The sequence below is a fragment of the Etheostoma cragini genome, chromosome 23 (assembly GCF_013103735.1).
Source record: "Etheostoma cragini isolate CJK2018 chromosome 23, CSU_Ecrag_1.0, whole genome shotgun sequence".
Lineage (NCBI taxonomy): Eukaryota > Metazoa > Chordata > Actinopteri > Perciformes > Percidae > Etheostoma > Etheostoma cragini.
The window spans coordinates 4,903,765-4,927,903 of record NC_048429.1 but is presented as its reverse complement, the minus strand read 5'-3'; the positions used below and the strand labels follow the sequence as shown (position 1 = coordinate 4,927,903).

Genomic DNA, 24,139 nt, shown 5'->3' with positions numbered 1-24,139 from the left:
AAAGACCGGGGTGATGTGATTAGCTCTCTGCCTTAAATCCAGACCATCTCAGCTACACTGCAAATGTTCACAGAGCTCACATAATTGCCCTAGCTTTTTTAAGATTAGCTTTGAGCAGCAACCAATTACTGCCAGCAGACTCTTGCTTTTATTTATTTATTGTCTCTTTTTGAAGAGACAAGTACAGAATTCATAGCATCTATATTCAGGAGTCAAGATCAGTGAGTTCAGCATCTTTTTTTGGAATAAAACAATATTTCACATGTAAAAGGTTTGTGCTTAGTTGGACATTGTATACGTGCTACATTTACATATGTAGGCAAAATCCAATGTTGCACATATTAAACGTAAGAAATAACATAAAAAAACATGTAATAAGGTTCAAATTCCATCTGCTGAGAAAGATCACAAAAGCTTCGGAACAGACCTTGTAGTGGGCTGTCAAAAATGCAGGTCACTGCAATTTGATGGTTTGCAAAATATTGATTATAGTGGTTTTACATTTCATAGGTGAAGACATTAATTTCACATTACCTTTCATGAAAGGAACATTTAGTTAATCTCATTCATTTTTGACAAATTAACTCATTAAGTTGTTGTTTTTTATGCACATGAACACAGGTTAATGGCAGGGTGCTTTCATAGGATCTCTTGTCAGGATGGAAAACAGAATATAATATGTAATTTGCAAAACATGTGTGGATTTCCAACTTCAGATTAGTCAAAAGGAATAATACATATACTTCTTATTGGATAACAACATAGGCAAAATTGATAAGCACTATTTTAACCTGAATATTTCAGCTTTCAAACGTTCCCTGTATCAGTTTTAATTATTTCCCCTTCTCCTCTGCAGACACATTGTGATAATGCACTCTGCATACATGCGTACCTTTCTCTTTCCTTTCCCTCACACAATGGGACGGTGATGAGCAGAACGTCACGGTTCTACGTGACATCTTTCTGAAGAGGTGTAAAATTGAATACTGAATGATGCAGGGAGCATATACAGTATATAATAATATCAGTCGGACGCTTTTATCAAACAGTGTTGTCAAGCTTTAAACAAACAGCAAACAGAGCCTTTGTCTTTTCTGTCACCATTGCAGGTTTATGTGAAGGTTTTACAGTTTAAACAGTGTTGCCCTGTCTAAGCTCTTATTTCCACTCGAGGAGGTCTCCAGCTGACACTGGCAAGGCAACTGAAACTGTCGATTTATTTAAAAATGGGTGCAGAGACAAGCTAAGGCCTTACTTGAATGCTTTGCTTCATCATGCAAAAATTATATAGATTTCAACACACAACTGAACTGCGGTACATGTAGCTGTCCCCGGAGCAGTTCTTCCTGATATTCTGGAAACCAACATTTGGATCAATAAGCTTCCAGCAACCAAAATTGACTTTTTTGTTTTGGCTCCAAATGCAAGACCACTTAAGGCACCGAGAGGAAAGACACTTATTGCACAAGAAGCTTCTGGTCAGACAACCAGGAATTGGACACACCTCTGATTCTATGGATTTTAATGGATGTACAGCCGCAGAAGACAAACAGATGTAAATGCTATGGTAATCTTCATGTTTGTGTGTGTGTTTCTGAGATCCAGATGTCCATCACAGCTCTAGAGGCCATCAATGTTATTTAGCACCAACGTGCATCCTGTTTTCATTATTGGTGGCACTTTCTAGTTTGCGCAAGGCTATGTATATATATATATATATATATATATATATATATATATATATATATATAATGACCTACTTTATATATATATATATATATATATATATATATATATATATATATATATATATATATATATATATATATATATATATATATATATAAAGTAGGTCATTAGGCTGTAAAGAATCCATTAGGCATCCTCCATGTTGCTTTTTGAAAAGCTCTTTAATTTATATAAATAAATAAAAAACTAAGGAATTATAAAGTGAAAAAGAAATTAAAGCAAAAATTTACATAAAATGTCTTAGTGGTGCTAACACAATCTTCCAAAACAGTTCCAATGCTCCTTGGCATAGATTCCAGAAGCCTCTGAGGGATAAAAGACAGTTTTTCCAAAAGTTATTCGCACATTTGTTTTTGAAGAAATCTCCTAAAGGGCCTATTATGTATGACTGTGAAGACTGTAACATATGATTAATATTATTTTCATGCTATGCTAAATTGTTAAAGTTTGTAGATGATTCCACATTATCTGGTTGAATTTTTAAAGATTCATGAAGCAGCTTACAAAAATAGGTTTCATCCCTGTTGGAATGGTGTGCAGCCAACAACTTGGAGTTCCAAAATAAAGGTTGTAGCAATGGATGGGCTTCCATAACAGCCATAGTGGCCATCTACCTTTAGTCATGAAGGGTCAGGAAATTCAGCAGGTGGAGTCCTGGTGGTGTTCATGCAGAAAAGTGAAGATGAGAACAAAAGAGAAAGACATAAAAGTTGTCTCTTTGTTTTGGCCAGATGCCAGCTCTGTCTGACGTACGCCCGCACACTGCTGTGCAAGGTTATGCGAAAGATTTGTGGAAACTATAAAACAGACCATCAAACCAGACTTTGTTTTTTTCCACATCTGCAAAGAAACGGCTACATCATTACGGTGATCATAATTATTCTTAGGTTCAGTTGTAAAAAAAATCATTTCATCTACTAGAAGCCAGAGCTCATCAAACATTCAGGACATCCCATCACTGGAGAGGAGGGCTGCCTTTGATAGCACATCACAGCAGCCTCATACCACCTGAAATGACATCTGACAGGGAGGATTTCTTTTACAATCAGCTCAGGATTTCAGACTGCTTAGAGAGATAAAGCACCGCGATATTGGCTATTTAAGTTGCCTAGAAAACCTTTAAATGGCAGATTTCACAGTGGCATCAGCGAAAATGAGAGACGAAATGAGATAGAGAGTGATACTGAATGAGGCTGTGAGTAAAAGAAGCACTGTGATGATCAAAGAAGATGTTTTTACTTGAGTAAAAGTCCAAATATTAGTGGCAAAATGAACTTAAAGTATCAAAAGTACTTGATTTGCAAGAAAAATGGCCCCTGTGGCTAACACATTAGCCTATTATATGACATCAGTAGATTGTTAATACTGATATTAAGCTTAAGATGTTTGTGTTCTGGACTGTTGGTCAGACAACAAATCAAATTTGAAAGTGTCATATTGGGTTTATGGAAATTGTAATTCACATTTTTATTGTTCTCTGACATATTATAACTAAACAATTGATCGATTACTTAAGAAAATAATCAAAAGATGGTTATCAAGGAAAATGAAATTCAATATAATGTAACCATTAACTACAGCTGGTAGATAGATGAAGTCAGAAAGCAAATTGTTCATTGTCAACAGGGGGAACCCGGGTTGTTTTGTTCACAGGTGAGTAACAAACTGCTCATGAACAACTCTTTGGTTCTGTATTTTTTACAAAATGATAGGGTTTAGAGAATATTATAGGTCCAAGATGAAACTGACAGAAGGGCGTGAATCAGAGAAAAAGTTGCAATTATAAATGTGTCTGCTACTGCTGCACCACGGACAGTGCCATGGATTTGTCAATACACAGGGTACTGATATTTCAGAGCCATGGGGGCCATAGATTCTAACATTCACAAACTTCAGTCAGATAAAGGATCAGTCTGTCCAATCGAATATTTTGTGCTGCTGAATGACCGTGTGCAGGATCATATTTTGTTCATTTTTCTTGAAAGACAGTGAGGCAGACTAGACTAACATATTACACTAAACAACCCCTCTGCCCCTGCATTCCCTCTGCTACTAGGAGATGGAGAGGGGAAATGGCAGGTTAACATGGGACATGCATTTTGGTCATTTTGCTAACAAGGTGGATGACATCTCCCCTCAAATTGTCTACTGATTATAAGTAAAAACTACAATATTTGTGTCTGAAATGTAGAAGAGTAGAAGTATAAAGCCATACAATGAAAAACACATGTACCTAAAAGTACAGTACTTAAGTAGATGTACTTAGTTACTCTCCAGAACTGATAACCACATTCATAACCACCAGAGATGATTTAATTCTTCCACTAAATATGTTGCAAACTGTCACATCTGCTCCCCTGACATGGTGGGGGAAAAAACGGAGAAAGCCAACATGTGAATCGATAGATTACGGAGAAGCTTTGATCTGTGACAAAAAAAGACTGAAAACTGCCAGAATGTGCTCATTAGGACTCTGATGATGGAGTTCATCATTGTACTTTCCCTCCAATTTGCAGCTGCTGAGTAGACACTCTGGAGCCTTTAGTGACATTGCTGGCCATTGGCTTTACCATCCTTCATATCTTACCAATGGCTTGTGCAACGAGGACTTGCACACAGACAAACAGAGGCACACACTCCATGTATGTGATTATTGGTTATTATTATTATTATTTTTAATTCCCATTTGAGAACAAGCTGTGTTTTACAAGCAGGCATCCATGAAGATGCACAGTGTGAGGCTGGAACATTATTTTTACACACAAATTAGAATTATGTGAGAATGTTTAACCTTAACTTATGTCCTAAAAGTCATTATTGGTCATATGGGTGTAAATTGGTGTGATGGCAGTCATTTTTTCATAGCAATAACATCACATCTCCTGATTTTGGCTTAATTTACAGGTCCTTCATGAACAGATTTAATCTGTTATGTCTCTTAACAATGCTCCTTTTTAACAGCATGTTAATTGACCTTTTATTGACAAGACAGCTGAAGAAGTGAAAGGGGAGAGAGAGGGGGGACTAACATGCAACAAAGGTCCCCAGGTCGGAGGAGTAATCCTCTATATATGGGCGCCCGCTCTCCCAACTTAGTTATCCGGGCGCCCTAAGTCAAGGTCATTTTAATGACAGGCCAACTGATGACAACATCAATCATTTTTAAACTTCTATTAAAATGTCCATCGTGAGTCTGACAATGTCATCAACACTGGAGTATTGTAATGCTAAAAAATGTATAACTAAATGAGTGGGAAAAATGGTGTAATATGCAAAGGATGAGCGTCTGACAATATGCACAATAAGAAGGAGAAAACTGAAACCAATGTATTTAACATGTGGAAATGTCAGAAGGCAAACTACTCGGAATCAAAATACAAGTGAGTCTGACAAATTGCAAGCTTTTAATCCACATATATTCTTCAAGTTGTATCTCATATTCTGATTTATAGTCATATCAGATATTGCTATGCAGCACGGCTCAGAGAGATATGGACAGATTGCCTTAAAGAAGGCAGCGAGACTGATCTGCGTGGGTTTAAAAATAGGAGCAAGTCCACTGTATGAATATTCAACAACATTCAATTGCAATGGAAAATTTCAATAGTTTAAAAAGCTAATACGCATTCAAAACAAACTTTTATGGTCCGAGAAAAACGTATTACATTAAGGAAATGAGATTTGAATATTATAATTGATGGCTTGTAGAGTATCATTGTTGTCATGTGTGCAATAGGTATATGTAAATATGAACTGTATATGAGGATTATGAATAACGGAGTTTGTGTGTACAGTGTATGTGTGTGTGTGTTATTATATAATGTTTTTATTGTGATTTAAATATGAACTCTTGTGAGAGAAGCTCGGAACATAATAATATCCAAATAAACACATACTGTACAGCCAAATACAATAAAACAAAATGTAATAATCTTGTTTGGTTGCTCATCAAAACTTATTTGGGACATTGTGGGAAAACAATGTTATTTCTGACAGTTTCTGTCGTTTCCCCTTGTGGACTGAAATAGCTGAGATATAAAGCTGAGTTGCACCCTCAGTTATTTGACAAAAGCAGACGTTGTTTTGAAAGTTCTCTGTCTGCTTCAGAGAGGATGCTGTAAATTAGACATAAAATAATTAAAGGCAGTTCAGCCAGTCACACATCACATGTCCCCGCTCCTTTGATTTCCTTGTCTCATTTCCGTTTGTGTTTTTTTTTTTTTGTAGAATGTGCAAGAAGGGTTTGAAGATGTTAGAGAGACCTTTTCTGTTCTTATTAAAAGAAAAACAATCATGTATTTTCAATTTATGCTCCTAGTTGAAAGGCTCGTACAATGTAAACCCCAAAAAATAATTGATGATTTACATATTCAGTGTGTATTATGAGCTTTTAAAGGCAGACTTGAGTTCATACAGTTTACCACAAAAGACAAAGACCTAGATGTACTTTGGCATATGTTGCATAAAATTATTTAATGAATGTCAGAGAAATTTAGGGGGAAAAACGATGGGATTCTTTTGTATTTTTGTTCCTACTTTTGATGCCCACCTGGAAGGAGATATGTATAAATATCTTTGTCTTCTGATGGTTCTGATGGTTCTGATGAATCGTTACATGTATGTGTCCACTTCTAACTTGCAGGTATCATTAAATCATCCCCAACAAAAGAAAGATACAATAAAAATAAAAAAAGCTTGTATATTTCGTTATTTAACTTTAAGTTCCCTTAAGGCTGTCATCACCACACCTTCAATTCAGACAGTTACATCATGTTTTATCAGCAGTTTAGTAACTACAGAAATGCTCATACATAATCTCTTCAAATGGGCCAAACTATTGGAGTGTTACACCCAAGATGAGGGTAAAACCTGGGATTGGCCAATTCCCAGTGAATTATATGATTGTGGAATTAAACTCTTTCTCATTTGAGCTCCAACCTCAACATATTTTAAATGAGTAGCCTGTCTATTGGAGTGTATGACCTGAAGAAGCAGAAGTACACCTGGTTACACCAAACGTTGTGAGGTGGAGGTGATGAGGGTAACCCTCTGAATTTTTACAATTTCTAGAGAATGGATTGATTGATTATAGTAATGGGCTCTCCGTGTAATCTCAGAGGAGCTCTGACTCACAATTGTTTTATGAACTCCAACCTGTAGTCCGAGCAGCAGAGTCTCCTACCTGCAGCGAGCTGCATCCAGCCGCAGATCTTATACACGGTGCCAGTGCTGCAGAAGAAGAAGAGAGCGAAACAGCCGATGCAGGTGAGGACCAGCACCATGGACATGCCGATAAAGAAGGAGGCGGCCTTGAACGCACCGGACGGGATGGTGCTGAACTCGGTAAAGCTGCCCTGACATGTCAAGTCCCGGGACAGTCCGTTACCGATGCAGTAGTGGAACAGACCAAAGTAGCCCGCCTGCGGGGTGTCCATGCCGTCTCCGATCCAGTACGGCTGGATGAAGCACACCACGTTGACGATGGCGAAGAGGATGGTGAAGATGGCCCATAGGGTGCCGATGGCTCGGGAGTTGCGCACGTAGTTGGTCTGGTAGATTTTGGCAGCCTCGGAGGCGGGGAGCATGGTGGTCGTGCTGGGGGCCCCGGGGATCATCCTCCAGTATGTGTGATAGGAGGTGCGCTCGGTACTCAGGATCAATTAACCTGCTCTCAGTAAACTAACATCTGCCGCATCTGATCCGTAAAAGACAGAATCACAGTGAGCTGGAGAACTTGTCGCTTTTTTCGGATTTGATCTTTTCCGACTTAATTGAGTCACATCTGTTCCCCCAGCATCACTGCAATCTGGTATCCATGGCGAGGTCGGATGTGGTTATCTTCTAGTGTTTTCCTCTGATTTGGTATTCATCACTCGCAAAAACGAAACGTGCGCTCCGGGAAAAAAAACACAAGCTTCGGGAATCAATCCTCCATTCATAAACCCAGTGATTGATCCTAATAGGCTAGTTATTTCAAAATGTCGCTACCTGAGTTGTGTCCAAAGCCAGAGACTGCTATTCCGACAAAACAGGTTCAGCTTTGTGATTCTGTGTGTGAGAGCTCGCTGAAATGGTCCGTCTGTGCTCAACGCCGACGAACCACAACCGCAGCTGAGATCCTATTGAATTAGAGTAGGAGGATAGCCTTCGCCATCACAGGGCCAACCCACATCCCCTAATCCCAGTCTGACGTATTATCCCAGTAGCACGCGCGAACTCTTAAACAGACACAATTCTCATATAATAGGACAAACGCAACAAGAATTAAGGCACAAAATGCCCAGTAAAATACCATAATTTTCTTTTCCGGTTCATTACTGTAACAAACATTGCATTACGGGTATAAACATTTCATTTACAGTGATTTAGGCCTACTGTATATTTTGAATTTGCTGTAGGCTACATTTTTGCTGTTTTAGACTACACTTCAAGTGAGACCCGTATTCAACAATATATTTTCCAGTTTTCCTAAATGGTTAGTTGCTAATGGTTAAGTTACAAACTTAATTTAACAAATAAGAATGATCTCACAACAGGGTCAATTCAGCATCTCTTTGGGCTGTTCCGGAGCTTTTGATCGTGTCACATCACCTCCGCTATAGATATCTTAATATAGCTTAGGCTACATAAATTAAATAGGCTACATATCAAGTGTATATAAAGCGTATTACAGTATCTGATATTCTATTCATATATCAATCCACATTTTGTCACTATTATGAATAAGTGTCAGGATCAATCACTGTGCAATAACCCTGAAACATCAAGCATATTTCAGTAGGCTAAATTAGGCTATTTTATCGTGTTGAACAAAACATTTAAACACGTAAATATCTGTCAAACATAAACTGTATATGTCATATCAATCTACTTCAGCTATACAGCCTTCAACTGTCATTTAATTCATTTATTTATGCCTGCACCATTTGCACTTTTGCTTTGCAATTAAGATTTAACTAAAGCGGATTCTGATTTTAACAACTAAGAGTTTTAGCGAAAAAACTACATTACCCATGAGTCTATGTGTAATTTGTGATTGGCTGGTATCCGAAGGCCGTCATTTGACGTAATCTGAGAGCGCGCGCGAAACTCCTGTGAGTGTCCTCGGCAGTTTGTTTGTGTTATCAACTTTTAACTTAGCTTTTCACCGTATTTGAGTTGGTTACACATTTTATTTTCAGGTATAGGTGTTTTTCACAATATCATGCCATGTTCACAGTAAACATTTTCCTACAATAGTCCTCCATGTGTTCACACTTTGACTGAATACCGGAGATCCTCGTCCAAGTCTCGTGAGTGTGCTGTAACTGACTGAACGTTAAGCTAACCTGGTTGTTGATCCCTCGCAGTGTAATATACACGTTGTTGTGGTTGGCAGTACTGACGTCAGGATGGCAGAGCTGTTCCAGCACCCAGGTTATGAGGAGGAAAGGCTGCGGAGGGTCGCAGAGCAGCTGCCCTGCAGAGAGGTCCAGACGGGGATGCTGCTGTCGCTCATGGGGCAGGTATGTCCATGTAGGCTGTTACCAGGGACCGCCTAGGACTCCCAAGTGTTCAGCATACTGATAGACGTCAGTGCTCTTGATCGCACTCTTTGGATGTCACCTATCAATTTACCAAAAAATCAATATTCTGAAAACGTGTGTTTTGGTTTACTGCATTTGGAGGACAGCAACTCTCGTTTTAATAACGGTGTAATAATAATAATTATTAATAATTATTAATTATAATTTAATTTGCACTGTTGCAATTATAGTTTACTCCTGCAAACTTTGCACTCTTCATTGCACTATTGTCTCAACCTGTCTATGTTGTTTCTGTTTACAGTGTGTACATATTGTTTGTGTTTTTTTTGTATAAGTAAGCACATTGTGATTTACGATCCAAAGAATATTCCTTGTATATGTCCTCATACCTGACAAATGAAGCTGATTCTGATTATAATTACTATTATTATAATTAAATAAACCTTGTTACAGCCCTAGCTATTATTATTATTATTAGTGATCGTAATGTAGTGTCACAAGTCTGAATTTTGTTCTTACAGCCACACCAGTACAGCTACCCCTCAATCTTCATCTATGGTCATCGGGCATCAGGAAAGAGTCATGTCATGCATGTTTTACTGAAGGAGCTTGAGGTGAGAGACAGTTGTTGTCAGTTCACTAGTCTGGATCAGTGGAGGTACATTTTCAGGATACAGCTAAGCCATTTGCCGGATGTCCGCTCTCTGTGTGTGCTGTTCTCAAAAAACCCTTCACTATGGCAAACCACAACAAACTTAGAGCTAGCAAGCCACATGCTGAAAATGTGGGCATTTGTGCAACAATACAGACCTTTATCTATCAAAAGACTATTATCTTTTGGGAAATAATTGTAAAGATTTCCATTGAATGTATTTACAACATTTACTATCTAAACGTGGCGTTTAGAAACCAATTGGGGGATTGCTATAGACGAACGCTGGTAAGAGCAGATTACATTTAACCATGTATCCAGCTTATTTAAATGGCTCACATTACTGTATTATGTGAACAGTTAGCTTCATTTAATATTGTATGTGGTGTTTTCTTTTGAGGGGTGCAAATGTTCCACCAAAACAAGTTCCTTTTCCAAAGTCTATTTTGCAGAGACACCGTCGCTGTGTCTGAAATTTAGCACCACCCAAGACGATTGTGATTGCAGCAACAGAGCGTTTTTTTCTCCGGTTCCAGAATGTATCTGTGGTGTAGCCAGAACTTACTCCACAACACTGTGGAGATAAGTTTGGCAATCCTTTCGGTCATCAATCATCTAAAACTATCAGTTCAGGAACATCTGGGGCTGAATGGTGTTTGTTTGTGAGGTTCCAAATTTGTTATCACTGAAAGTTTGTTACAGAACAAACTTTTAATCAGGTTTGTTTCACTGTGTGCTTAACATGAAAGAGTTTAACTCACTGACTACTTTAAGCGCATATAAACCTTAAACACATATTGGAACTTAAATCATGCAAAGCCTCCTTCAAACCGCTGGAGGAGTTCTTAGTCCTTGGAAGTATTACATTTTATTTGAAGTACCAAACATTTCAGTTACTTTAATAAGTTCTATTTCATTTCGGAAAAATGTCCTTTGCACTGCACACAAAGCTTTGTGTGCATTCTTTAAATGTGTGCGTATGGCTTATGTTGCCCTTTTTGATTCAAATTTATGGACAGAATATGGATAAAATGTCAAAAAATAGTAAAAAGAAGCTCCTTCTAGAAATTTCTAGAAAAGTGGCTGAAATTATTGAATAATTATACAAATAGTTGCCAATTAGTTTGTATTTTAATCAACGTATTCATAAAGTGACTAATCAGTTACACAAAACTAAAGCAGACGGGAGCTGTGACAATTTAAATACTCTATTGTCATTTCATCACAGACAGATTAAAGGAGAGAATCGGTACAATGTGAAGATGTGTATTTAACCCATTTACCAAACTGATTGTCTTGTATCATTCCTTCTCTTTGCAGCTACCTCACGCCACAGTCAGCTGTGTCGAATGTGTTTCTGTTGCGTTGCTGTTCGAACAAGTTCTGCTGGCGTTCTTTGGCTGCGACGCCGCCTCGCTGCTCCCCCGCAGCGCCTCCCTGTCGGATTTTGTACGCGTCTACAGACAGCAGTGCTCCCAGGCTCCTGCCAAGCAGACGCGATACATTGTGAGTACCGTCCACATTACGCCCAACCAGAAAGTCACAAAATCCCTCCTCCATGGCACATTTTTTATTATTTGGATGTGTCACTTAAATGTTTGTACGATAATATGATTCGCAATGATAACATATGCAAATATATGCTAGACAAAGCACCAGATGCAGATTGGGATTTCCTGCCAGCAAATGAGGTTTAATCTAGTATTTTGGCTTCATCATTAGATAATATTTGAAAGTGTGCTCAAAGCATATAAAAGAGCAATGTGCTGTGATAGAACAGCCCTACCTTTAGTTTAATAAAAATAGATGTTACAAAAAAAGCTCAAATGTGCACTTCTATTTTCCAGGTCATGGAAAAAGCTGAGCTTCTGAGAGACACCGATGCCAATCTCCTCCCTGCTCTACTGCGCCTTCAGGAATTGGTGAGACAGGGCAGCAAGCGCTTTATGTTCGTTATTAAGTGAGCCACTTTATTGTTGATGCAGTGTGCGGATGATGAAGAGGGACTGGAAGAGCTTCTTTTGAAATGAATGACCTTGAGCTGAGTGTGTGGAGCTCTTTCATAATGCTGTTAGGAAGGCAGGATGGCAACCACTCAGCATTTTAATTAAAGACATCAAGAGGACAAAGACTTATTTGATTATTTGTGTTTTATTCCTGTGAAAGGTGGATTGCGAGTGTAAAGATACATTTTGTCGTTTCAATGTAGTGTCGCGTCATTGCTTGCAAGAATCTGAAGTGTTACTGGGATGCAGTTTTACATGTATGTGAAAGATGATGAGGAGTTGCTGTGTCTCTAATAGTGTATTATTATAATGACCCCTGCAAAAAGGTTAACATGACCGATTTACAACCTGGGTTAAGAGGGTATTTTATTTATTATAGTGGCAAAAAGGCACATGTAGTGGTGAGAGTGTGATCTCTTTCACATATCTTGCACATATTAACATATTTAGGAAAAGAGCTGTGCCGTTATCTTTTTCCGAATCTGTACCCTTCCAAACTGCTTTTTGGAGCAGGATGAGTTGTTGTGCGTCTCCTGATACTAATTTTTTAGGGTACCTACATTTTTGCCAATATCGATGCTTCGTGGTGTAGCTGGGCACAGTTTGTTTTTGTTGGCGTTTGTAGACCCTTGGCAGTGTGTAGAGGCCGCGGGTTTTAACAGTGTGTTCAGGAGACAGGCAGCTCGCAGGTAGGGAGGAGATGTTTGCTGTATGTGAGAAAAAATGTTGACATCACTTTTAAGCAAAAATGCCTGATTCCAGCTATTCTGGTGCAAAGAGATTTTATGTCTCTCTCTAGTTTAATATAATTGTGTATACTTAATTTAAATCAGTTTGCTTTGAAATGATTACTACATTCCTTGTAGATCCTATATTAATGTCAGATCGATTCAATCTGTTTATTATTGTTTAATTTCTCTAATTGTCATATGTAAATATAGAGAAAAGCACAAAATCCTCACCTTTGAACAACTGGAAAGAGTTTGCCGCTTTTGCTTAATAAATTACTAATATGTTAAGTTGTCTATCAGAATTGTTGCGGATTAATTGTCTGTGTCAAATACACAGAACGTTAAATATAGATATATCAAACAGATTGAAAAAGTAGCAAAGTCTGTAGCCATGGAGACGTATGCTCTCTGAAACCACTAATATATGACAAATTTGTACTTGTGTTTCCTTTTCAGGTTGAAGACAACGTTACCATCATCCTGCTCAGTGAAATCGTCTGGGACAAGTTCAGACCAAACACCGGCTGTTTCGAGCCCCTTCTGCTCCATTTCCCTGACTACAGTAAAGGTATACTCATTCACACACACACACACACACACACACACACACACACACACACACACACACAACATCAGCTGCTGTCATGAATAAACTCCCACCACACTGCATACACTTGGCGGATGCGGTGTCAGACGTTAGATTTGTACCTGTGATTTTGTTCTAACACTCGAGGTGAAGGAATATTGCGTTTTAAATCACCACTGTATAAATTCATAAAAACAGAAAGTGAAGCATTGTACTTGATATGTGAGAAGAGACATTTGGACAGACATTTCTTTTTATAGTATCAATGTTTTTTGTGTGTAAGTGACTTATAAGAGGTTTTCTGTGTGTGTCCGTTCATGTGTTTAAAGGTGAGCTGCAAAGGATTTTGTCCCAGGACAGACATCCTTCTTATTCAGATGAGTTTTACTCGTCTTACATCAACATCCTGCTGGGAGTCTTTTACTCGGTCTGCCGGGACCTCAGAGAGCTGCGCCACCTGGTCAGACAAACAAACAAACAAACACACACACAAAAACAATTTTTTTTTTCAGTCTTACTTCATTGATTTGAGTTTTTTCCTCTTTTCAACTAGGCTGCACTCAACTTTTCAAAGTTCTGCGAGCCGTTAGAAGAAGGGAAAGGTAAAAATAAAGATTTGTATTCGTTCATCTGACAGATAATCAATATTTATCTTATTTTACCCTTGTCTTTTTGTTCATTTGGAGAGGGATCTTCCTGTCAAGTTGAAATGCCCTTAATTTATTTGATCTTTTCAATATAAACATTTGCTGCCTATTTACATATTGACCCTAGACAAAGCAACACAAGCTAATCAATCAAAGTTCTGGCCCACATGGTATCTCAGTAGCTGCTGTAGATGCATGTTTTAGAAGGAGCACACTGGTGTACACTGTAGGTACATCAAAACCCTTAAAGGTCCCATGGCATGAAAATTTCACTTTATGAGTTTTACCATTAATATGCATTCCCCAGCCTGCCTATGGACCCCGGTGGCTAGAAATGGTGATAAGTGTAAATCAAGCCCTGGGTATCCTGCCCTGCCTTTAAGAAAATTAAAGCTCAAATGGGCCGATCAGGAATCTTACTCTTTATGAGGTCATAAGGGGAAAGGTTACCGCCCCCTTTCTCTGCTTTGCCCGCCCAGAGAATGTGGCCCACCCATAAGAGAGAAAGACATCATGGCTTTCAAACAAGCAAAGTGGCAGTTGGTCAAGGCCTTCCATTGTGGGACTGGCTCTAGTGGCTGTAATTCTGCACTATGGCTGAATTTTGGGAAAGACACTTCAGATATGGTATTAGGAGACCTATATATAGGCCTATATAAAAGCATCCAAAGAGCACCATGTCATGGGACCTTTAAATGCAGAAGTATAAATGTAGCTCAAGACGAGAAAGAAAAAATGCTATTCTTGTAGCTCTGATTTGGTCTTCTCTTGGTTTACTATGACAATTATATCTGGATCTTCTTTTGCCATTTGGTGCTGAACAGGTAGTGTACTCGTACACAGTTGATTCTTTAGAGCTTTTTTATGTGTTTCATGGGCTGTAAAACCCAAACAATGAGCTAAAAGTGGCTTATAACTTCCACACTAAAGATTATTGTCACAGGGTTTATCACAAAACCTTTGACTACACCTTTCACATTACCCATAGGCATTTGTTCCATTGTTTTTATTTGCCTTTCAAATTACACTCCTTCATTTTAGAAGCCATCTTGACTGTCACTGTGGCTTTTTCAACAATTCTGTTTCAACTGTTTTATGTCTTCAGTGAAAGAGACTGACACACACAAGCTGTGGAGAAACATTGAGCCTCATTTGAAAAAAGCCATGCAGACTGTTTATCTGCGAGAAGTCTCCAGGTTTGTGTCCTTTTAAATCAACTTGCTAATGAACCATGTCACTGTTGATCTAAGGACTAATTCTGCTTGTTTGCTGCCTTCTGGCGAACACGCTGATTAAGCGTGATGACTGATGCTGCGGGTTCTTTTCATCCTTATGTCTTCTCCTTTCTGTGTTCAGTGTTCAGTGGGAGCAGATGCAGCAAATGGAGGAGAAGGAGAATGGAGCTTTGAGAGGTACCACCACACACTGAGCGCTGTTGCTCTCAGTGATACAGAATAATTTCAGAGCAGATGTTAAACTGTAAAACCGCCATAAGGTTGCAGTGACCCCCTAGATTTGTGATAAAATTGGGAATTTTTTTAAAATAGCAAATCAGTTCATCTTACCAAAACTAAATACCAATACATTACCACCACCTCTTACGTTGTGCTGAACGTCATGGTGGGCTGGTACATTTCATTTTCCAGATATATAGTCTGACTCATTTATTTCCCCTAAGGTTTATCTGCTCACACTCATGTTGAACTGCCTTATTACTCCAAGTTCCTGTTGATCGCTGCCTACCTGGCATCCTACAACCCAGCCCGCACAGATAAACGCTTCTTTCTCAAGGTAGAGGAATTTTATCTTAAAAGGTTTTTTTGAAGGTCTGTTGAAAATGGGCCTCTGTAGCTTTTTCTAATCCAAATCAAGGGTTTGAGGATAGAGAGAGAGAGTTGTATGTTGTAAATATTGTAAAGCCCTTTGAGGCAAATTGGCAATTTATGATTCATCCACATTAAATTCTCTTGACGAGTGTGAACAATTGAGTTTGATGTCCCTCTGTTTCCTCCCAACAGCACCACGGTAAAATAAGAAAAACAAATTTCTTGAAGAAAAATGAAAAGGTGATTGTCTTAACATTACACTAGTTAGTTTTAATGACAAGTTTCAGATATATGTATTTATCAATCCTGTCTATATTTTCTAGACAAGTAACCATCTGCTGGGGCCAAAGCCGTTCCCTCTCGACCGCCTGCTCGCTATTTTCTACAGTGTGGTGGACAGCAGAGTTGCCCCCACTGCCAGCATCTTCTCCCAGGTCAGTTGGCCAGGTGGCTGCTACAAACTATTGCCATTAAATTTGTTACAGACATTCATTTTCTTCTCAGGATGGACTATAATAACTTAGCGATCCTCTGACTCTATAGGACCACAAGGTCAAAATTTAAAATGTGTTCAGTAGCATTTAGCTTTAGCTGGCAACTTCTTGAAAAAGCCTGGATTCAAGGCAGCAAACATGTTTACATCTGGACAAGGCCTTTATCCGTTGATGATGAAAATAGTTTGGGATGACTGGACTCGTGAAAACAGGACAAATAAAGATGTAGAGCAGGCGCCCGTGCTGTATATAGAGGTTTACGCCTTGACGCAGCAGCCACAGGTTTGACTCGGCCCAGCTGCTTGTCATTCCCCCCTATCTCTCCCCTTTGTCTTCAGTCCTAAATGAATAAAGGCCTAAAATGCCCCAAAAATAATCTTAAAAAATAAATAATCAATGTCAGCAGAACACTAATATTATCCATCTGTCTGCACACATGCTTCCCATTGCCTTTTCCAGCACAACCATTTTTGCTAACTAGAGCTCTGTAGGTGGTTTAATGTTGCCCTTCATTTAGTCCTGCAACGCGTGTTATCTTTCACAATAATTGTAACTTTAAAAGTTAGCTGTAGAAAGTCTTATGCTTTCCCCCCCATTTGCCAGGTAACCAAATGAAAGATAACATAATATACACCATGATAGTCAGAGGATTTTAAATGATAGTTTTCCCCAATTTTAGGGTGCAAATGGCACACTTTTTTATGTTAAATCAAGCCTAATGACCACAGTGTCTCAGATGGGAGTTTTCTACCCATAGGGTCATGAGTTTTGGATATTTGGCCAAATGCCGATCTATTTATGGCCCTGAGCACGAAATGGTTTTGGGAAATTAGATTCAAGCCTGGGCAGCTGGCTCTGTCTATCATTTATTGCCTCTGCATCAAAGTGAGGAAAAGCTGTGTTTAAAGAAGTGGAACAGAGAGTCATTTCATGTTTCCCTCTCTTCTCCATTTAGATCTCCTCTCTGGTGACCTTACAGCTGTTGACTCAAGTCAGTCATGACGACCAGCTTGATGCCCCAAAGTACAAATGTGCCGTTTCTATGGACTTCATCTGTGCCATCTCCAGGTCTGTGTGCATGTCTGGTAATACGTTATGACTGAGACTGAAGGCTGATTTATTCAAGTTAATTAACCTTTTACAAGTTTTTTTCACACAGAATGTGTTTTGTGTGATTTATGTTCTAGGACGGTGAATTTCGAGATTGTCAAGTACCTTTATGACTTCTTGTGAGCCTGCTGAGAATAAAGGAGAGGCAAAAAGACACAGAGACAAAAGGGGGATTAATACATTTAAAGACAAGCAAAATGAGGAGCTCAGACTATATTTGAGAATTGTGTGAAAAAATCATCCAATTATGTCGCTGCCCCCTTGTGGAGGATTAATGGGCTTATGTTTTTCTTGTAAAGTCTTCGAATATGATAAATGACTGTCCATGTTGAATAATTGATTTGTATGAAATAAATGCTGTATTTGTACTTTCACTTTCAATATTTCTGTTTTAGTCTCTGTTCAGTTGCTATGCATTTATCAAAAGAGTTTTACTTTATATGTGGTATCTTCTTTTATGATATAAATAGAGCCAGTATATAATACAGTTCATCCAGCTTAAAATAATGAAAAGATGAATACGATGCAGGTTAAGCTGTGGCACCTTGCAGATAAATCATCGTCCTTGCTCAAAGGGAGAATTTTGTTTATGTGATGTGTCAACGTTTGTTTATCCTGTTGTACAGTATGAGGCTGGTTACTCTTCAAGTCATAGGATACTGATAATATTATTACAATATAGGAAAATGCAGATTTATACACACAAAAATACCACTAAACAACAAGCTGTTTTTTGCCTTCTGCTTCAAATTTATTTAAAATATTAAAAAAGGTTAACATTAAAAAAGGTAAACATATGATAATCTGAACGAGTAATCAAACAAGTATGGAAGTTAAGTACACTGCTGTCATAGTTTCCTCCTGGGAACCCCACAGGCAAGATTGGGTAAAAAGAGATTCAAGGATTTTACTGCAGAAGAACTCCAACCCAGAAAAGCACTGAGTCTATGTAATTGCCACTTTGCTCCACTATCTCCTCTTTTATCCCGCGGGGTATCTGTGGGTAAGTGGACCGTCTGGACCGGGGAGAGGTCAGCACGGATAAACAAGGACAATTACCAGTTTGCAAAGGTTGACTGAGTCATCCAAATGCATTTTTGAGATTTGAAATAGGACTTGTCAGAGTTTGCAGTATTAAACTGGATTGAATTCTAAAAGAAATCGCGGTCTATAAATGACGTTTTACTAGAGGCCGTTTCTTGAAGCTCTCGGTTAAATCAGGAATGAGGATGAGGTAGTTTGGATGGGCAGATCCTAAATGCTGTGCCTCCTGTTGTCAATCATGGCCACGATGTGTGTGAGGTCCAGACTTTTCATCATCACCTCCATGAAATCCTCGTCACTGCGAGCGCCGGCCACAAACTCCTCCAAGGAAAGTTCACCTGTTGGAGGGAAAATATTATATTTATATTTTGGAATACAAAGACATTAAATACATGCATTGGTTTAAAAGAGTACTCCACTGATTTAGCATTGCACTTCTAAGTATAGCATTGTTGCACTTACAGACACTTTAAAGGTCTTACCTTTTTTTTAACAGATTGTTGTGTTCAACCGCCACCTACAGAATATTTTCTTATTGTGCTAGTTGTGTTCCCTGACACAGGACAGCACTGGAGCTGATAAATGTCTAACCACCATCTTCATAAATCTTCCCATACAGTGTCAGAACACACTCACCATCTCCATTTATGTCAATCCGGTCAAACACACGGTTGGTGAAATCCTCAGCAGATCCATCCTGACTTTCATTCCCATTGATTGCACGAATGGCCTGCGGGAACAGAATAAAGTCACTATGCCATGTTAAGGCCAGGATTAGCTATAAAATCTGTGTTGCATGTATATGAAATAGCCTAGGCCAGGGGCGATTGTAGACCCTTTTTAGGGGGGCTCAAACCCCTCTCAGCCCCTCTAAAAATTATTAAATAATAAATAATTAAATAAATAAAAAAATGTGGTGCTTCATGTGAGAGTTTGCAAACTTGTCTGTTAGTGACAGAGGACTTAAAACAGGTTTAATACCCTGTGTGTGTCTGTTGCCGATGCTATGCACCAGTAACCCAGTAACAACTGTGTCACATTCTTATTAGAAGCTGAGCCCCCCTAAAGGTCTGATCGTAGAATCGCCCCTTACCGGGGCCTACTGTACCTTTATGATGTTGAGGAGTTCATGTCGGTCAATGCAACCGTTGCCGTCCACATCATAAAGTTTAAAATACCAGCGCAGCTTGTGCTCCATCTTTCCTCGCATCACCAGACTGAGAGCAGCTACATACTCCATGAAGTCGATGTAGCCATCCTGATAAAAACATATTTTTCAAACATGTATAAATTATTAGGCATGCCTGTCCGCTTTTTATTTAACTATTTTTAGCCTATTCAAAGAGATAAATCAGTCCCTCAGTTGAAAGAGATCCCCCCCCCCAACTCAATAATCTATCTGTGTGAAATAAAGGCGTGCCTGGACAGAGGATTATCTCCTGTCTGTACAGGGGCAACAATCTTAGCATCAAAGCGTTTGTCTCACAGATAATCTCAGAGTTTAAATCATGCAGAAAGATTACCACAATCTTTTGTGAGTTGAAGGGGAGACTAAATATAGCTTCTCATACGGACACATCCTGCGCTAAGCCTGTCACATGCTCTGAGACACTCTTAATTAGGGTTACAAGCTGGTTGCTGAGAGGTCACTGCATTGCTTGCACGTTTGAGTGGACATAATTGATGCTGATGATTTTCAATTTAAGCATTATGTTTTAGTTTTAAGAACTTTTCTGCTCTTGACCCAACTTTAGGTCTAGCCCAAAAACAAGCACTTCAAAAGCACCATTCTATTTAAGTGTTTGTGTCTGTTTTATTGCTGAAACAATTAGTTAATTAGTCAATCCACCTTTTGTTTTTAAAGTAATCATTTAAGTCGGTTTTTAAGGCAAAAAGACTTCCCACCTTCCAGTGCCTCAAATGTGAGGGTTTTTAACTTTTAAAAGTTCCTCTCTCTACAGTCACCCTAGTGAAGTATGAAAATGTAACTTTTGTAGTCAAAATATGCAGCATCTTACCTTGTTCATGTCAAACGTGCGGAACATTTGCTCTATGTAGGCGTTGGCCTCCGGGTCCAAGCCTCGCAGCCCGAAGATGTGCTTGAACTCATGCAGGGTGAGCTGACCTGAGGGGCACTCAGTCATGAACTTCTTGTACCAGAGGTGCATCTCCACCGACTGCAGGTCGTCCACGGTGCTACCTGTTGAGTTACCCATTTCTGCCTGACACCTGAGTGTGTGTGTAGATAGGATTGCTGGATCTTTTTGCAGCTGGTGTACAAACCTCTTAGCCCAATTGGTCTACTGTGAAGCTGGTTATGCCTCTTCACAGTCACACAACAGTGGGTCTTAGGGTGAGGGTAGCAGCGGGTGGGTGCCTTTTGTAGCTGTCTGTGTTTAGGCATGAGCCAGTGGACTCCCCTGTGTCCTCCTTGGGTTTAATCTCTGCCCATAATCCAGGCAAACATGCAGATGATTATCATAATCGTCCCATTAAAAGGGCAGGTTAACTGCTGACAAACACAATACAGCTTTCATCCCTCACGTGGAGGCACAGGACATCCATCACAGTCATGCATTCGAACTGATGACTCAAGTTCGAGTGGTGCACCTGTAACGCTCCTGATAAAGACTTTGCACACTGCAAACACACACACTACCCTCTGTAGATTAATCATTACAAAATATTACTTGGTAGAGAGTTTTATTTAGATACCAGTTTAAAACCAATCGGCATGAGTCATGCAGTTTGAGTTAGTGAAAGTAGTATAAAAACACTGCAGAAAGCTTTTTGATCTCAGTGTGATTACCATAAACAAGGAAAATAATAACACAACCATGTAATCATATTTCAAAGCAGTATTAGTGGTATGCAGCAGCAATATTCAGTGCAGTTAATGTTTCAGTTCTTATGTTCTTATGACTTGCAACTTGTGTTATCCATTAAAAAAAAGCCAAAAAACAGAAATGTTAGTGCTTTAACTAAAGTCTAAAAATGCTTTCAATTAAAATATATGCATACAAAAATAAAAATAAACAACATCATTAGTGCATACAATTATGGGTCATTTTAAAGAAACAATTCACTTTTCATTTACAGTGGGGCTCAAAAGTTTGGGCACCCCAGGTAAAAATTTGTATTATATGCATAAAGAAGCCAAGAAAAGAAGGAAATCTCCAAAAGGCATCAAATGACAGATTAGACATTCGTATAATATGTCACAAAAAGTTTGATTTTATTTCTATCATTTACACTTTCAAAATAACAGAAAAATAAAAAAGGCGTTTGTAAATGTTTGGCCACCCTGAAGAGTTAATTCCTTGTACTGCCCCCTTTGGAAAGTATCACAGCTTGGAAACGCTTCTTGTAGCCAGTCAAGAGTCTTTTAATTCTTTTTTGAGTTATCTTTGCCCATTCTTCTTTCCAAAAGTCTTCCAGTTCTTTGAGATTTCTGGGCTGTCTGTCATGCACTGCTCTTTTAACGTCTATCCATAGATTTTCAATTATGTTGAGGTCAGGAGATTGTGAGGGCCATGGCAAAACCTTCAGTTTACGCCTCTTGATGTAATTCACCGTGGATTTTGAGGTGTGTTTAGGATCATTATCCATTTGTAGAAGCCATCCTCTCTTTGACTTCATCTTTTTGACAGATGGCATTAAGTTAGCGTCCAAACTTTGCTGAAATTTTATTTAATCTATTTTTTCCTTCTTCTCGTGAAATGTTCCCTGTGCCACTGGCTGCAATACAACCCCAAAGCATGATTGATCCACCCCCATGCTTAACAGTTGGACAAAGGTTCTTTTCTTTAAATTCTGTGCCCTTTCTTCTCCAAACGTACCTTTGCTTATACTGGCCAAAAAGTTCTATTTTAACCTCATTGGTCCACTGAACTTGTTTCCACAATGCATCAGACTTGTCTGTATGTTCATTTGCAAACTTCAAATGCTGATTTTTGTGGTGAGAACGTAGAAGAGGTTTTCTTCGGATGACTCTTCCATGAAGACCACATTGATACAAGTATCTCTTTATAGTGGAATGGTGTACCACAACTCCAGTGTCTGCCAGGTCTTTCTGGATGGATCGTGCAGTCAAACGTGGGTTTTGACTTGCTATTCTCACAATCCTGCGAGCAGTTCTGTCTGACATTTTTCTTGGTCTTCAAGATCTTGCTTTAACTTCCACTGTTCCTGATGACGGTCATTTCTTAACTACATTCTGAAAGGAGGACATTGGCATCTGAAAAAAACGCTTTGCTATCTTCTTATAGCCTTCTCCTGCTTTGTGAGCGTCAATAATTTTCAGTTTTAGTTTTCTAGACTGCTTAGAAGAAGCCATGGTGCTGAATGTTGGGGCAAGGTCAGATGAGTCTGGGCATTTAATACCTTAAGATTGACCTCACCTGCTACTTCCAGACACTGTCAGGTCTCAGCTTTCCGAAAGGGACGGTGCATGCTATAAACTCTGCAGGGCCCAAACTTTTGCAGATCTGTCATTTGACGCGTTTTGGAGATTTTTCTTGGCTTCTGTATGCACATTAATACAATTCTTTACCTGGGGTGCCCAAAATTTCGAGCCCCATTGTATTAATATCTCACATTAAACTCATTAGTTGCCTGTGTCTAGGATACATTTAGGAGCAGCAATAGCGTTTCTTTCTGGCCAAAAAAACTTGCAAAACAGAAGTAGCACTTTATATATTTTCACAGGAAAACCTCAGGAAGCAGCTTTTCACAGGTGAATGGTAGCTGATTGGTCATTCTGTGGTTTCATTTCCTGCCACATAAAGAATTGGCCAAAATTAAATATTGGGCATGCTTCAGACAGTCACAGATGAAAAAACATTTGGCTAATAGTTTTCAATCCTACAAAGGATAGTTTTCATCCTACCTCCACTGTAGTGCAATAATGTAATGTGTAAGAGGCATACAGTATATGAATGCTTCCAAAATATTTTACTCTAGTTTGCATTACCCTGTAATACATTTGCATTAACAATCAAATCAGCAGATTTGAGTGATGAATGGTAGCAACAGGGTATTCCCCATTGTATCTCACAAATAGAAATATAGTTTCCAAAAGCATTAATTTAGTTTCTAACATTTTGGAACAGGTTTGTCCGACAATAACAAATATGGCATACACACATTATGTAAACACCTAATTATAACATTAATAAGACTATGTAACAAACAGCTCTGTTTCAAGAGCTTAAAAAAGTAAAGCTGTAATTATTCTGACTTCAGTAAGGCCTCATTTTCCTTCTTCGTTTCCCTGCAGCTCCAGATGCAGTCTTTGTTGTTGTTGTCTTAATTTGGCTTTATGACAACACAGTTAGACGAAGTTATGCTACACACGAATTCACTGTGGCTCCATCAGAGCTCTGGGCAGAGCTCTCTCGCACCCCCAGCAACACTTTTCCTCTTCCCCCAGTGCAGATGTCTGTAGATGAAGTCAAACACAGACACTGTGTAGCGTGCAAACAGACTGGTCCACTTCACTGCATTCACCATCCACTGCACGGTGCGCCCCGCAAAGGCCACAAACACTGTGGTGTAGTAAACCAGCAGCAACAGACTTCTCCCAATCTGTCTGCCATGGTTGACGATTTGGTTGACGATTCGGTTGACTCTTTGTTCATGCCCTGCCATCATTATACTGTCTTCTGTATTGTTCGTTTTATTTGATGTTTTATTTTTTTAATATACGTTTATGCAGATACTCCCTAGAAAGGAGCAGACACCTGAGAATTTGCAGACGGTCCCTTAAA

General features: G+C 39.0%; 3 protein-coding genes across 4 annotated transcripts in view; 1 reads left to right on the top strand and 2 right to left on the bottom strand.

Moving 5' to 3' along the window:
* The window catches only part of lhfpl3 (LHFPL tetraspan subfamily member 3), a 33,100-nt gene extending 25,214 nt beyond the window's left edge, over positions 1 to 7,886 (bottom strand). The window contains exon 1 of the mRNA XM_034863980.1: positions 6,932 to 7,886. Coding sequence (XP_034719871.1) covers positions 6,932 to 7,364 — 433 coding nt within the window. The 5' untranslated portion in view covers positions 7,365 to 7,886. The remainder of the gene's footprint in view (positions 1 to 6,931) is intronic.
* An 899-nt stretch (positions 7,887 to 8,785) lies between these two features.
* Positions 8,786 to 17,638, top strand: orc5 (origin recognition complex, subunit 5). 2 transcript variants are annotated; one of them, XM_034863940.1, is made up of 15 exons: positions 8,786 to 9,041; positions 9,128 to 9,254; positions 9,797 to 9,889; positions 11,248 to 11,433; positions 11,775 to 11,849; positions 13,121 to 13,232; positions 13,580 to 13,710; positions 13,804 to 13,852; positions 15,003 to 15,093; positions 15,254 to 15,309; positions 15,576 to 15,688; positions 15,916 to 15,963; positions 16,047 to 16,157; positions 17,173 to 17,285; positions 17,405 to 17,638. In XM_034863940.1, exons 2-15 carry the CDS (start codon positions 9,141 to 9,143, stop codon positions 17,448 to 17,450), a joined length of 1,338 nt encoding a protein of 445 aa, XP_034719831.1. In that variant the 5' UTR covers positions 8,786 to 9,041; positions 9,128 to 9,140; the 3' UTR covers positions 17,451 to 17,638. The 2 variants fall into 2 exon arrangements, with proteins under 2 accessions (XP_034719831.1, XP_034719832.1); XM_034863941.1 differs by having other exon boundaries at positions 8,786 to 9,047.
* A 29-nt stretch (positions 17,639 to 17,667) lies between these two features.
* guca1a (guanylate cyclase activator 1A) lies at positions 17,668 to 20,785 on the bottom strand. The gene is made up of 4 exons (XM_034863948.1): positions 20,390 to 20,785; positions 19,480 to 19,629; positions 19,008 to 19,101; positions 17,668 to 18,709 (listed from the first exon to the last, which is right to left on the bottom strand). Exons 1-4 carry the CDS (start codon positions 20,585 to 20,587, stop codon positions 18,582 to 18,584), a joined length of 570 nt encoding a protein of 189 aa, XP_034719839.1. The 5' UTR covers positions 20,588 to 20,785; the 3' UTR covers positions 17,668 to 18,581.
* Between the last annotated feature and the right edge of the window lie 3,354 nt (positions 20,786 to 24,139).